Consider the following 16,581-nt stretch of genomic DNA (forward strand, 5'->3'; position numbering starts at 1 on the left):
AATATGATAGATGATATATATAGACAATAGAGGTGGATACGGAAGTTTTTTAGAAATTATAATTAGGGATGTTAAGTTATTTACAAATTAAAGATAGTATTGTAATAATGAATCTGTTTGTTGAGATTAGGTTTGAGTTTTTTGATGTGCAGTGCTTCTTTGAGTTTTAAAGAGGAAGGAGTGCGAGCACTATCTAACATACCAAAGCAGGATTATGAGTATTTAGATGTTCATTGAGGTGATGAGAGTAGTACTTCGAGACCTGAACATATATTAATTGTTTTAGCAAGTACATTTAAATAAGTTTTCTACAGTTTAATAGCATGCTTAAGTTTTATTCTAGATATACTTGCTACGAAATACTTCAATACATTCTTTTTTCAAAGTCCAAACAATCTCGTCTCTATTATGTTCAACAGGCAATTTCTACGGGTCTCTAGCTAAAACGTAGTGTATGTCACTGTATGCTATGTATCATTTTATAATTTATAAATGGAGGCACATTACTAGTGAAGTGCTCTTTTAATAAGCGCCATGTATCCTCTGTGTTAGCAAGTTTAGATTGCTAACATTTAATGAGTAAAATCAATCTAACTGAAATTAAATACTTTTAAATTCTATAGAGAACCTAAAATTTCTTCTAATACAACTATAAACAATCATATTTTATTTTCAAATACGTAGCAACAATGGAACAGCGACAGAAAGACCTACTGCAAGAGTTAGTAAAAGAGGAAAGAGAAGACGCATGCCATGATATTTCAGTGGAGGTACCGGAAGACATACCGAAAACATTAAGGGAAGAGGAACTGGAAGACGTACGGAAAAGAAAAGAGAGGAGAAACGTGAAGACGCACGGTAAACGTTAAGGGAAGTGGAACAGGAAGACGTACGGAAAAGAAAAGAGAGGAGAAACGTGAAGACGTACGGAAAGAGTTGCAGGAAGATGAACAGGAAAACATTTAGAAAAAGATGCGAGAGGAGCTACGGGAAAACCTAAAAAAACAGAAGACCTTCGGTGTCGGATGATTTATCCAAGAATTCCTCTTGAGCAAGATATTATAAGAGCATCAATAACCCTCCTTTGACTTCACATATACGGCACTAGCAAAATATAATTCAATACTTGTTTTTCAGCAATTGAACCAAAAAATATTTGCATTGTCCGAGTAAAGAAAGTGTTGGTTTTGTTACTGATTGACTCTCGAGTCTAAACAGCTTAAAACTCTTCGACAAGTCTGCTTCTCTGATATATATGCATAAATTAACATCTCAGAGCTTGAGTGATTTTTTATTGCTACTTAAACGTAACCTAGATAGCTGTATTTTAAGAATTGCAATTTTTATTGTCTCTAAAATCTTTGCTTGAAAGTAAAAATGCATCAATTTATGATGGAAAATTGATAGAATAAACTATTAAAGTCTACAAAGAGAGCAAATATTTTTGCAGTTATTTACAACCCCTTAAAACAATTTAAAAGTCATTATTTTAGCAGCAATTTCCTCAACCAAAATTTCATAGCATGCAACTACTATTAATTGACAATCTTCGTAAAACACTTACCTAAATTTGTTGTTTACTGATCCGTCCTACCTACTATTAAAAGCCAGCACAATGATGTGTTTGCCCATCTTGTTGTTCTCATTTACACTGTTACAATATGTACCACACTTTTCTTGTTTCTATTTTGAAGAATCTATGTGTATTGTAGTGACTGTTAAATTGGCATTAAAGCAATTTAATGAAAATCTCCATCTTTTTTAAATGTCTGCGACTTTTAAAGAACATACCTGACGATCTAAAAACGCAGTTTATACAGTAATGCGAACGATTTAGTCCTAAAGACCTTTCAAATATGGCAACAAAAAATGGCAACAAGACCTTTCAAATATGGCACATCTCTTGTCGCGTTCTACAAGAGATGTGCTTGTAGAACGCGACAATCGACAGGTGCCTTTCGTAGTGGATTCAAGCAACTGTGTTTCAAATTTTATGCCTTTGTCTAAATACCTCGTACGGAAATGTTGAAAGATCTTTGACGGCCGTTTTATAGCATTCCATTGTAATGATGTATTGCACTGCTGTTGTATAATTAATTGTCAATAAGATATTTGTTAATAAAATAATGTACTTTTATTTTACAATTTTATTTGAGACATTTTACAGGTACCAATCATAATTTGAATATGCTCAATTATTGTTGCAATTGATTGCATTCAAGTCAACAATGGGATATATATAAGAATACATTCATCAATTTGTGACAGAATGTGTTTTAAACTTTTGATAATTACTCAAATCACTTTGTTCGCGCATTACGGATACAGTTTGAGATAGTTTTCCCTGTAAAAAATGGAACGTCACTGCAAAAGCTTAAAAGAAGTGGAGGAAAAGCACAGAATGGACATTTTGAACATTTTAAAGAGTTTTGAGTTTGAAAGAAAAGATCTTGAGAAGAGATTACGCGAGGAGTTTGAAAGGAAAGAAAAAACCCTGAAAATCCAAGAAGAATGTTTGAAGGAAGGGAGCGTATGTGTTGAAAAAACAAATATAAAGACTGAAGAAGCGACAACGGACGAGAAATTGCTGGATATACTGGACTTCGAGAAAGATATACCTCAAAGAAAAGCTCAGTTTCTCGACAGTGTTAACACAACTGATAATTTAGTTAACGTAGAAAGAAAGACGAAGTCTTTGCCTGTAATAGAGGAAGAGAACAAACAACTATCTCAAGCATTAAACAGAAGCAAAGACGAAATAATTCGGCTCAAAAATAAAGCTGAAGATTTCATGGAAGATCTGAACAATGTTCACAGACTTATTGAGGATGGATCAAAGGAGTGTCTTGAACTTGATTCTCGTTCCAAAATATTACCAGAAACACTGACTGAAACAAAGGTGTCATTATCTCGCAGTTTGGGTAATGCCGAGGAAACTGATGCAAATCTTGAACAAGCTTATTCTGTATTGAGTTTTCGACTTGAAGAATTAGACGTTGAAAACGAAGATTTAAAACAGAAAGTATCAAATTTGGAGTTAAAGGTTCGCAGGATTATCGAAGAACACGAGCTGAAATGTAATGTCTTCAACGATAGACTCGATGAACTAACACAGAACATCTTCTCGTATAAATGCTGTGAGGATTCGTGTTTGAAAGAGCAGATAGTCAACGATTTAAGAAAAATTCGTCTTCAAAGTGCGTCTTTCGAGTTATTGGAGGAATACGCAAGTATTTCTTTACGTGAAAGCTTAAGCACATCCTCTTTGGAGATTGATGACATTAATTTGTTTTTCGAGTTGCAAACGTTAGAACAAATTTTAGAAATGGAAATTTTTGACTGTGGCGTGTTTGATTTAAGAATGAAGGATAAACTGCGCTTGGTTTTGAAAGAAAAAGAAAAGAAACTTTTGATTTCGTACACTGTTGAAAAATTACGAAATGAAATAAGGCATGCTGTTGTAATTCAAGGTGCTATGGAGGAAATGCAGAAAGAATTTGCGAAGGATTTTTGTGTGCATGAAGTTGTTAATGAAGTATTGAAGCAACATTTCGAGACATCGGTTACAGGAAGACTGGATGACACTGATGCCACTCAAGATAATGGCGATGTTACTTGTGAACATTTCAATATATCCGACTACATGGAAAAATCATTTGACAAGGTACTGCAGAAGCATTCAGAAGATGACAGCGTGAAGAACAATGTCAAACGTAGTGATGATGAAAAAGAAAGAGGACATTTGGACAACATCAAGAATTCAAGTGACACAAGTCATAATGAAGAGCTGGAAACATCTCTGCAAGACTTACAAAATCGTTTTGACCAGGAACGCCAAATGTGGCAGGAAAAGCAAGTTGCTTTACAAGGTTATAAATTATGTATTATGTAATGATTTTACATTCACAAGTAAAATTTTAACGCATTCTATTCCTGTTTGTTTCTTATTAACCAGGCCCAGAAGATTCTGATGATAGAGACAAAGAATTGCGCTGTTTGAAAGCTCGCGAGATATTGATGGAAGACATATGGAAAAAAGAAATATTTAATTTGTCTCGTCTTTATTACATGGAAATGAAAGATGAAGTAAATTCACGTTTAAAACGAGAAAAACATAATTGCAAAATAAAACATGAAAAGAACAGGTACTGCGGTTGAGTGCATAAAGTTTTGAAATCATTAACTATACACAAACATCTTAGTTTATCTTTACAGGCTTATCGATGCTTGGAAACATCATGCTGAAGTGGGAGAACTTTATCAAGAAATTTTGAGCAAAGAAAACGAAACTTTGGAAAACCTACAGAGAACCCGCGAAGAGGATCAAGTTGAAGAATATGACAATGATGTGTTGAAGCAAGAGAGTTTTAAAATTCAACAACAGTTGCCGTTGAGGTTTGAGCTATTGGAGTTACAAAGAAAACGATGTCGAGATCATAAAGCAGCCAATCACATCATTGAACAGGCCGTGGTTGCCTTGGAAACTGTCATGAAAGAACCTAACGAGTTTTTCAATGATGAAAAACGCAAATCGAGTTGGTCCAGCATTGAAGACAATCCAGGTAATTGCGCACAGGTTTCCGTTTTGCGTATTTTTGTAAACATTTTATGCAGAAAGGTTAACCATGTAGACATGTACGTATTTCGTATATAAGTATATGTATAGATATGGTTTAGACATCGTTTAATAATTTCTTATTTCCCATAGTACTTACATCACAAAACGATCTTTCCAATGCTGAGTTTGAAAATTTCTCAAAGGAAATGAATGCCAATACCGAGAAGATACAAACGAGAAGCGCATTGACTGATGGGTTGGTTCAAATATTGGAAAATGTCCTTGAAGATTACGGAAAGAAAAATGACAGATTTCTTGACCCATGCATCAGTGATAGTGAGCCGAGTGATGCTGAAGGGTTTTTTTGTTCAATAAATACGAGTGTGGATGATTCTTATACAAAAAATAAAAATGATGCAACTCTTGAAGCACCGACTACACAAGAAAAAACGTTGGACGTTGTGGATGTTATCCAAGAAACGACCAGGAATAAAGTAATTCCAGAAATCATTGAACTTTCACCTGCTACCGAAAAGATGTTTTACACTGAGAGATTTGACATTTGTCAGTTGCCTCGTGAGGAGTACATTGACAACAACCATAGAAAGACGAAGAAGTTAAGTAGAGCAACAAAGAACAATAAGAAAAAAAATATGAAAATAATTTCTTTATTCCGCGAAAAAACATTGGCTTTTCTTGAAGATATTGGAATTTGTGGCAAGGTGAAGGCAAAGAATACATCCCCACGAAAGAGAGCATGCGCAACACCTGGCGATGATAAAGAAATTATTGATTCCGTTGAGCAACATGAGATCTTGCAGAAATATAAAAAAATGCTTGTGATAGCAAAGAAAGATTTAGATCGTGCCCATAGAGCTCTTAAATTTCGAGTCATAGGTCAAGAAAATGCAAAAAGTAAGAACTTTAAGATCAACGATCGCGAAGAAAATAATGAGAAACAAGATGGTCTTGAAAATAATAGTAACTCAGAGGATGTCTGCATTTTGGAGAAAGACAACAAAAAACCATCTTGTGATACTAAGTATATGGTTGAAGATTCTGACGAAAATACTTTTTCTGATGTAACTAGCTTAATATCAGAGGATGGACACAGTGAAGATGAAGCTAAAGAGTTGAATGAGCACGAACTTACTGGTAACAATGAAGATAAAAATAGAGAAATGGATGATTCTGAAGTAACTAATAACAATGAAGATGAAGCTGGAGAAGTGATGGAGCCTGAAGTAACTGTTCACAATGAAGATGAAGCTGGAGAAGTGTGAAGTAACTAATCACAATGAAGATGAAGCTGGAGAAAAGTAACTAAGTTCAATGAAGATGAAGCTGGAGAAGTGGTGGAGACGAAGTAAATCACAATGAAGATGAAGCTGGAGAAGTGGAGACTGAAGTAACTGTCACAATGAAGATGAAGCTGGAGAAGTGGGAGACTGAAGTAACTGATCACAATGAAGATGAAGCTGGAGAAGTGGAGACTGAAGTAACTATTCACAATGAAGATGAAGCTGGAGAAATGGAGACTGGATAAACAATGAAGATGAAGCTGGAGAAGTGGAGCCTGAAAACTGTTCACAATGAAGATGAAGCTGAGAAGTGGGGAGACTAAACTGTTCACAATGAAGATGAAGCTGGAGAAGTGGACTAAATGGCAATGAAATGAATGAAGTGAGCTGGAGAATGGACAGAATGAAGGAAGTGATCAAATGAAATGAACTGGATGAAGTGATGGATGGTGAAAATCACAATGAAGATGAAGCTGGAGAAGTGGGGAGACTGAAGTAACTGATCACAATGAAGATGAAGCTGGAAAAGTGGTGGAGCCTGAAGTAACTGATCACAATGAAGATGAAGCTGGGGAAGTGATGGAGCCTGAAATAACTGATCACAATGAAGATGAAGATGGAGAAGTAGGGAGACTGAAGTAACTGATCACAATGAAGATAAAGCTGGAGAAGGGTGGAGACTGAAGTAACTGTTCACAATGAAGATGAAGCTGGAAAAGTGATGGAGCCTGAAGTAACTGATCACAATGAAGATGAAGCTGGAGAAGTGGGGAGACTGAAGTAACTGATCACAATGAAGATAAAGCTGGAGAAGTGGTGGAGACTGAAGTAACTGATCACAATGAAGATGAAGCTGGAAGTGATGGACTGAATAACTGATCACAATGAAGATGAAGCTGGAGAGTGAGGAGACTGATCACAATGAAGATAAGCTGGGTGGAGACTGAAATAACTGATCACAATGAAGATGAAGATGGAAGATAGAATAAATGATGGGTGAGACAAATAAAGTGAAGCTGGAGAAGTTAGAACAATGTTATAAAAGTGGTGGAGAAGATGGGAACTGAAGAATGTGGATTGGAGTGGTGAACAATGAAGAAAATGAAGTGGAGCTGAAGTAATCACAATGAAATGAAGATGGAAATGGAGAGAACTAAATAACTGAATCAAATGAAGATGAAGCTGGAAGTGGGGAGACTGAAATAATGATCACAATGAAGGAAGCTGAGGGAGGAGAAATAATGATCAATGAAAATGGAAGACAAATGAATCAATGAAGATGAAGCTGGAGAAGTGTGGAGACTGAAGTAAGATCACAATGAAGATGAAGCTGGAAATGGTGGAGAAGAAAAATCTTGGAGAAGAAAGAGAAGTTTGGAGCTGAAATTAAGATGGAACAGAACAGTGAACTTAAGGATAAGGTGGATATGTTGGAAGAACAGAACAGTGAACTTAAGGATAAGGTGGATATGTTGGAAGAACAGAACAGTGAACTTAAGGATAAGATGAATATATTAGAGGAGCAGAATAGTGAACTTAAGGATAAGATGGATATGTTAGAGGAACAAAACAGTGAACCTAACGATAAGGTGGATATGTTAGAGGAAAAGAACAGTGAACTTAAGGATAAGGTGGATATGTTAGAGAAGCAGTACAGTGAACTTAAGGACAAGGTGGATATGTTAGAGGAACAGAGTAGTGAACCTAAGGATAAGGTGGATGTGTTAAAGGAACAGAGCAGTGAACTTAAGGACAAGGTGGATATGTTAGAGGAACAGAACAGTGAACTTAAGGACAAGGTTGATATGTTAGAGGAACAGAACAGTGAACCTAAGGATAAGGTGGATATGTTAGAGGAAAAGAACAGTGAACTTAAAGATAAGGTGGATATGTTAGAGAAGCAGTACAGTGAACTTAAGAACAAGGTGGATATGTTAGAGGAACAGAGTAGTGAACCTAAGGATAAGGTGGATGTGTTAAAGGAACAGAGCAGTGAACTTAAGGACAAGGTGGATATGTTAGAAAAGCAGAACGGTGAACCTAAGGATAAGGTGGATACGTTAGAGGGACAGACCAGTGAACCTAAGGACAAGGTGAATGTGTTAGAGGAACAGACCAGTGAACCTAAGGATAAGGTGGATACGTTAGAGGGACAGACCAGTGAACCTAAGGACAAGGTGAATGTGTTAGAGGAACAGACCAGTGAACCTAAGGATAAGGTGGTTATGTTAGAAGAACAGAACACTGAACCTAAGGATATGGTGGATATGTTAATGGAACAGACCAGTGAACCTAAGGACAAGGTGAATGTGTTAGAGGAACAGAACAGTGAACTTAAGGACAAAGTGGATATGTTAGAGGAACAGACCAGTGAACCTAAGGACAACGTGGATATGTTAGAGGAACAGACCAGTGAATCTAAGGACAAGGTGAATATGTTAGAAGAACAGACCAGTGAACCTAAGGATAAGGAGGATATGTTTGAAGAACAGAACAGTGAACCTAAGGATATGGTGGATATGTTAAAGGAACAGCACAGTGAACTTAATGATAATGTGGATATGTTAGAAGAACAGAACAGTGAACCTAAGGAAAAGGTGGATATGTTAGAGGAACAGACCAGTGAACCTAAGGACAAGGTGGATATGTTAGAAGAACAGACCAGTGAACCTAAGGACAAGGTGGATATGTTAGAAGAACAGAACAGTGAATCTAAGGACAAGGTGGATACGTTAGAGGAACAGACCGGTGAACCTAAGGACAAGGTGGATATGTTAGAGGATCAAACCAGTGAACCTATGGACAAGGTGGATATGTTAGAAGAACAGAATAGTGAACCTAAGGACAAGGTGGATATGTTAGAAGAACAGACCAGTGAACCTAAGGACAAGGTGGATATGTTAGAAGAACAGAACAGTGAACCTAAGGACAAGGTGGATTTGTTAGAGGAACAGACCAGTGAACCTAAGGATAAGGTGGATACGTTAGAAGAACAGAACAGTGAACCTAAGAACAAGGTGGATATGTTAGAGGAACAGACCAGTGAACCTAAGGACAAAGTGGATATGTTAGAAGAACAGAACAGTGAATCTAAGGACAAGGTGGATACGTTAGAGGAACAGACCGGTGAACCTAAGGACATGGTGGATACGTTAGAGGAACAGAACAGTGAATCTAAGGACAAGGTGAATATGTTAGAGGATCAGACCAGTGAACCTAAGGAAAAGGTGGATATGTTAGAGGAACAGACCAGTGAACTTAAGGACAAGGTGGATATGTTAGAAGAACAGACCAGTGAACCTAAGGACAAAGTGGATATGCTAGAGGAACAGACCAGTGAACCTAAGGACAAAGTGGATATGTTAGAGGAACAGAACAGTGAACCTAAGGACAAGGTGAATATGTTAGAAGAACAGAACAGTGAACCTAAGGACAAGGTGGATATGTTAGAAGAACAGAACAGTGAACCTAAGGACAAGGTGGATATGTTAGAAGAACAGACCAGTGAACCTAAGGACAAGGTGGATATGTTAGAAGAACAGAACAGTGAATCTAAGGACAAGGTGGATACGTTAGAGGAACAGACCGGTGAACCTAAGGACAAGGTGGATATGTTAGAGGATCAAACCAGTGAACCTATGGACAAGGTGGATATGTTAGAAGAACAGAATAGTGAACCTAAGGACAAGGTGGATATGTTAGAAGAACAGACCAATGAACCTAAGGACAAGGTGGATATGTTAGAAGAACAGAACAGTGAACCTAAGGACAAGGTGGATTTGTTAGAGGAACAGACCAGTGAACTTAAGGATAAGGTGGATACGTTAGAAGAACAGAACAGTGAACCTAAGAACAAGGTGGATATGTTAGAGGAACAGACCAGTGAACCTAAGGACAAAGTGGATATGTTAGAAGAACAGAACAGTGAATCTAAGGACAAGGTGGATACGTTAGAGGAACAGACCGGTGAACCTAAGGACATGGTGGATACGTTAGAGGAACAGAACAGTGAACCTAAGGACAAAGTGGATATGTTAGAGGAACAGACCAGTGAACCTAAGGACAAGGTGGATATGTTAGAAGAACAGACCAGTGAACCTAAGGACAAAGTGGATATGTTAGAGGAACAGACCAGTGAACCTAAGGACAAAGTGGATATGTTAGAAGAACAGAACAGTGAATCTAAGGACAAGGTGGATACGTTAGAGGAACAGACCGGTGAACCTAAGGACATGGTGGATACGTTAGAGGAACAGAACAGTGAACCTAAGGACAAAGTGGATATGTTAGAAGAACAGACCAGTGAACCTAAGGACAAAGTGGATATGTTAGAGGAACAGACCAGTGAACCTAAGGTGGATACGTTAGAAGAACAGAACAGTGAATCTAAGGACAAGGTGGATATGTTAGAGGAACAGAATAGTGAACCTAAGGACAAGGTGAATATGTTAGAAGAACAGAACAGTGAATCTAAGGACAAAGTGGATACGTTAGAAGAACAGACCAGTGAACCTAAGGACAAAGTGGATATGCTAGAGGAACAGACCAGTGAACCTAAGGACAAAGTGGATATGTTAGAGGAACAGAACAGTGAACCTAAGGACAAGGTGAATATGTTAGAAGAACAGAACAGTGAACCTAAGGACAAGGTGGATATGTTAGAAGAACAGAACAGTGAATCTAAGGACAAGGTGAATATGTTAGAGGAACAGAACAGTGAATCTAAGGACAAGGTGGATATGTTAGAGGAACAGAACAGTGAATCTAAGGATAAGGTGGATATGTTAGAAGAACAGAACAGTGAACCTAAGGATATGGTGGATATGTTAAAGGAACAGCACAGTGAACTTAATGATAATGTGGATATGTTAGAAGAACAGAACAGTGAACCTAAGGAAAAGGTGGATATGTTAGAGGAACAGACCAGTGAACCTAAGGACAAAGTGGATATGTTAGAGGAACAGACCAGTGAACCTAAGGACAAAGTGGATATGTTAGAGGAACAGAGCTGTGAACCTAAGGACAAGGTGGATATGTTAGAGGAACAGACCAGTGAACCTAAGGACAAGGTGAATATGTTAGAAGAACAGAACAGTGAATCTATGGACAAGGTGAATACGTTAGAGGAACAAAACAGTGAACCTAAAGACAAGGTGGATATGTTAAAGGAACAGAGCAGTGAACCTATGGACAAGGTGGATATGTTAGAGGAACAGACCAGTGAATCTAAGGACAAGGTGGATATGTTAGAGGATCAGACCAGTGAACCTAAGGACCAGGTGGATGCGTTAGAGGAACAGACCAGTGAACCTAAGGACAAAGTGGATATGATAGAGCAACAGACCAGTGAACCTAAGAACAAGGTGGATATGTTAGAAGAACAGAACAGTGAATCTAAGGACAAGGTGGATATGTTAGAGGAACAGAACAGTGAATCTAAGGACAAGGTGGATATGTTAGAGGAACAGAACAGTGAATCTAAGGACGAGGTGGATATGATAGAGCAACAGACCAGTGAACCTAAGAACAAGGTGGATATGTTAGAAGAACAGAACAGTGAATCTAAGGACAAGGTGAATATGTTAGAGGAACAGAACAGTGAATCTAAGGACAAGGTGGATATGTTAGAGGAACAGAACAGTGAATCTAAGGACGAGGTGGATATGTTAGAGGAACAGACCAGTGAACCTAAGAACAAAGTGGATATGTTAGAGGAACAGACCAGTGAACCTAAGGACAAAGTGGATATGTTAGAGGAACAGACCAGTGAACCTAAGGACAAAGTGGATATGTTAGAGGAACAGAGCTGTGAACCTAAGGACAAGGTGGATATGTTAGAGGAACAGACCAGTGAACCTAAGGACAAGGTGAATATGTTAGAAGAACAGAACAGTGAATCTATGGACAAGGTGAATACGTTAGAGGAACAGAACAGTGAACCTAAAGACAAGGTGGATATGTTAAAGGAACAGAGCAGTGAACCTATGGACAAGGTGGATATGTTAGAGGAACAGACCAGTGAATCTAAGGACAAGGTGGATATGTTAGAGGATCAGACCAGTGAACCTAAGGACCAGGTGGATGCGTTAGAGGAACAGACCAGTGAACCTAAGGACAAAGTGGATATGATAGAGCAACAGACCAGTGAACCTAAGAACAAGGTGGATATGTTAGAAGAACAGAACAGTGAACCTAAGGATAAGGTGGATATGTTAGAGGAACAGACCAGTGAACTTAAGGATAAGGTGGATATGTTAGAGGAACAGACCAGTGAACTTAAGGTCAAGGTAGATATGTTAGAGGAACAGAACAGTGAACCTGAGGATAAGGGGATATGTTAGAGGAACAGAACAGTGAACTTAAAGATAAGGTGGATATGTTAGAGGAGCAGAACAGTGAACTTAAGGACAAGGTGGGTATGTTAATGGATTTTCAGAAGCATATACACAAATTGTTTGGACAGCACGATGCTGATAAATCAGGTATGCAAGAAAATATCCAACATGAAAGAACTACATTGGAAAGTGTTGTGAAGAATCTTGTTGACGAAATCGTTCGACTGAATGAGGAGAAAAATGAAACAATCAGGGAATATAGTGTTGAGAAAGAAAATCTTCAAATTTCATTTGACAATGAAAGAAAAGACTTAATGACGAGTAAGGAGAAAATGAGGATTGAAGTGGAAGAGGAATTAAAAAAAAAGTTTCAGGATGATATGGAAGAGGCAGGAAAAGAAATTAGAACAAAAGAAACGTCGCTTCAAGAGGATTTAATTAAAATGAAGACAGATAATATTGAATTGGTTTGTTAAATCATAATAGCCACAAAATGATCTCTTTGTTTCACGAGTATTCAGGTCTAGTCATTGGCGTTTTTTATACTTACCGTCTTTTTGTTTAGGCATCAAAACTTTCAGAAGTAAGAGAGGAAATAAAAAATAAATGGATTGAATATGCGAATTCCACTGTTCAACAAAACCGTGCTCATGACGCGCACATTGTGAATGATTTGAACGTTGAGATAAATGAAGAGAGAAAAAGTTTTTATGAAATACTATCATCGTTAAGGATGGAAATGGAGAAATTACAAAAGAAACATTGGCATATCGTTGATGAAATGTCTGTGAAACAAAAAAATCTCGAAAAACAGGTTAGAACTGTGGATATGAAACTTCATGTTGAAGACCATATTTCGTGATTTTTGTGTAAGCGCTATACGCTATTAATTTGCCGCTCAACTTGCGCAGTAAACAGACACACGATTGACTTCCTGCATAGATATTCTTTTTATAATCTTCTGTCGGTTAGTTTGAATCTATCAAGAAGGACAACAGTCTCTCTGTTCCAGCCACTGATGATTGATGGCTTCTGCTCTAGCTTAGTGTTCAATTAATCCCGTATAACTCTAACAGAAAAATGATTGGAGATAATCTTCTGTCTTCTGTAGATAAATCCTTTGTTTTAAACGTAATAATCATATTTAGTCATGTTTCCATAATATTAAGATTGTCGTCATTTACGAGAAGTTAAGCGCAGAATTCCAAGAGAAAATGAATTCAGAGAAATTGCAAATGGAAAGTAAATTAAAAGAGCTTTATGAAGAAAATGCAATGTTAAATAATCAGAAACAAGAGTTGATAAGGAGTATGGGAAAGGAGAAACTTGAATTGAGACAAAAATATGAACGTGAAAAAGAAGATTTAGCCGAAAAATATCGTGATGTATTGAAAACATTGAAGAAGACTGTCGAGGAAGCGGTGAGCATGATTGACGTTAGTTTTATTTAATATCAGCTTTATACAGAAGTTTAATGTTCAGATTTCTTTCTTTTCTAGCAAAAAAAGCAACTTCAATCACAAACACAGATGTTTGATGAACTACGCCAAAAAGTACGCGACAGAGACTCGACAATTCAACAATACCAAGTATTTTTTCAAGAATTGAAGAAAGAAGCTGAATTGTTACAGGAGGATTCAGACGCAAGTTTTTGATGAAGAAAGGTTACACTGCTTTCCTTGAAAACATCTTTCAGGGCGCTAGGACCTCTCCATGTCAAAAAATTTTTTATTATATGCATGCCGATAATAGTTAATAACATAACATTAAATAATGTAAGAATAAACAAATGATGTAATTTATGGTTCGATTTATGGTATAATTTATGGTGTAATGTATCATGTATGGTATAATTTATGGTATAATTTATGGTGTAATTTATGGTAAAATTGATGGTAAGATTGATGTGGTAGTCATTTGCTCAAAATACTCAGCATCACAGAAAAATTGAAATAAGAGTTTAAGTTCTTTGAAAAGATGGAGGAAAAACATGGAGTATTTTGATGAAAGAGAAAAAACCCTTGGCTTTATATTCCGGTATTCATGTTTTGGGGACGAAAGCCAGCACAGAATGTCTTCAATGTATACTGTTACAAAGATTTAGATTTTAGTTTTATTTTTCAAATGATTGGTATGTATTGGCACATTTGTTTTTAAAACACTGAGAAAGGTATAATCACTATGTGGGTCGTTTCAAAATAGTTTTATTCCGTATATCTTCGCACAACAAACAACATTTATCCAGAGATAATAATTAACATTTTATTTGCTCGCCGATCACCCAACGATGATTCGCCATCCGTCTGCGCATGCGTACGATTTTTGAATCCAAAGTTGCCGCCTCGTTTTTATCCCGCACGTCAGCATCCAAACGTAATTTGGTTAACTTGAGCAAGCCAAGGTTACGACTAGTCGCGTTGAGTGAATCGAGGAGACCATCGTTACCTGATAAAAGATCTCTTGCCTCTGTCAACTGGTTACCAGGATGTCTTTGAAAGACACGGACAAGGGGGCGGTCAAGCTTTTCACGTATTGTTAGATCTGAATAGGCAACTGGACCCTGGAATTTATTGCATCATTAGAAATTATTTATGAAGAAGTTGTTTCATTTTAACGACAAAAAGAACATGAATTGACTTTACCAATGCATTGCCCATTGAAAGTTCTGTTGAATCAAACCACCTCTGTCCTTTATTGATGGCCATTTTTGCTTGACCAGAGCTGACTTGCAAGTGTTGCTAAAAAACAAGGGCATTTTCTGTAAGGTTTTGTTCAATAGTGAATTGATATCCTTTGGCACGACTAAAAATATTCCTCGTACCTTAATATTGACAGTTTCTGCAACTTTTTTAGTGAGACCATGATTAACAGAAAGATGAGTTGATTGTTGCAATTGGTTCGCCTCTTCCATTGCATCATTGACAGTTTTTCTGATTGAGGCTGATGATTCTCGGGCAAGCTGTGCGTTTGACATCGAGCTCGCTGTTTCCGGTGTATATGGACCTAAATATTCCACTGGAGGAGTTTTGGGTGTTACGAAGTTCTGATCTTTACTTCGATGTGGAGAGCCTTTCACAGAACTGACAGCTTGACATGTTAAATCGGTAGCTCGTGACCTTTCATGTATAACATCTGACAGTCGTTTACGACAGCTGTCTAGAGTTTGAAGTTGATTTTGGACTGAATGTAAATGGCTCTCAAACGTACGTTTCAGACGTAAGAGTCTTTGACGTTCATTAGTAAGCAAGTTATCTGCGCCATCTTGTAACTAGAAATATAAGGTCACCATCTAATGAAAGGTCATTTTTTGTGTAAAATTTAGCAAATTAAAAATAGTTTGTGCTAAATTGAGAAGTTCACAAAACATTAAAAAATATTGCGCACTTAGACTGTACTAGAGAATTGCAATATTTTGATCCGACTTTGCACAAATAAAAACGCGTTGGTCCGCGGTGTTTTTTTGTAGAACTATCTTTAGCGTTGTTATGACTTTCATATTTTCGACTCATTATTTAGACAGACCTAGAATTCTGACGCGTTACCTTGACTACATGTATCATGTATGCTGTGTAAAATAAGCTGACTTCAGAAAACTACAGATCATTTTAAACTGATCAAAATTTAAAGAACAAAAGAGACACTCATACAAAAATTGTTTATTCGATACTTGCCTGATTTGCGCGAAAAGAAATCGTTAAAACAATAACATATTCTACGTTATTGACACCCAAGCGAAAAGAAAGACACAATTTACCATTTGATTAGCAACATGAAAATGAAACACTTACTCTCTCTCTGGGCGGTCTTGTTGCTCTTACTTCGCAAGATCGTTTGTTGAGCAGTAAGTCTTTCCTTATGTGTTCCAATGCTCGTTCCACGTGCTCCTTGCAACGCGTCATCGTCTTAATTTCTTTGTTCGTATCCAAAAGACTTTCGCGTAATTTTACAACAATTGCTCTTGTCGCTCGGACATAAGAATGAATCCTTGCATTGCTCTGTTGGATGCAGTTGTCACGCAGACTTGGTAAAGGATCTAATTGTTTACTCAGTTCACATATCTGTTCGTTGCGGTTTGTAACAGCTTTGCCCAATTGAAGATTTTTTATGCTTGATTTCTTCCAAGAAGCAGAGCCGATTGTTGTCCTTGTGACTTCCATGGTTTTCTTTTTGATAAGATTGTTTGCCTCACGATGTACAAATGTGCTTGGAAAGAAAGAACGCTTCTGAAATCTATTTTTTTTATGACGAAATCTTGTTGATTGATTATGTTGTCATGGTAATTGAAAATCCCTCGTGCTCGCGCCAACTGATTATTGCTAATTGCTCTTATTGCCTGGATTGTATTGGCTGAGAATGTTTTAAAGGCTTTTCCCTGTTCCATAAAATT

The 16,581-nt window shown here is 37.2% G+C and overlaps 2 protein-coding genes across 2 annotated transcripts; one reads left to right on the forward strand and one right to left on the reverse strand.

The window, feature by feature from the left end:
- Positions 1-869: 869 nt before the first annotated feature.
- LOC124439328 (protein MLP1-like) lies at positions 870-14,147 on the forward strand. The gene is given in 10 exon segments (XM_046989552.1): positions 870-3,869; positions 3,956-4,145; positions 4,216-4,562; positions 4,709-5,837; positions 6,342-6,500; positions 7,190-12,196; positions 12,199-12,661; positions 12,760-13,008; positions 13,364-13,615; positions 13,694-14,147. Coding segments are annotated over 10 exon segments (9,468 nt in total). The 5' UTR covers positions 870-2,353; the 3' UTR covers positions 13,850-14,147.
- Positions 14,148-14,155: 8 nt separating this feature from the next.
- On the reverse strand, positions 14,156-16,421 carry LOC124439138 (coiled-coil domain-containing protein 105-like). Its single transcript, XM_046989363.1, has 4 exons — positions 15,983-16,421; positions 15,016-15,462; positions 14,837-14,932; positions 14,156-14,754 (listed from the first exon to the last, which is right to left on the reverse strand). Exons 1-4 carry the CDS (start codon positions 16,349-16,351, stop codon positions 14,449-14,451), a joined length of 1,218 nt encoding a protein of 405 aa, XP_046845319.1. The 5' UTR covers positions 16,352-16,421; the 3' UTR covers positions 14,156-14,448.
- Positions 16,422-16,581: the final 160 nt, after the last annotated feature.

This window comes from Xenia sp. Carnegie-2017, unplaced genomic scaffold (genome assembly GCF_021976095.1).
Source record: "Xenia sp. Carnegie-2017 unplaced genomic scaffold, XeniaSp_v1 HiC_scaffold_19, whole genome shotgun sequence".
NCBI lineage: Eukaryota > Metazoa > Cnidaria > Anthozoa > Malacalcyonacea > Xeniidae > Xenia > Xenia sp. Carnegie-2017.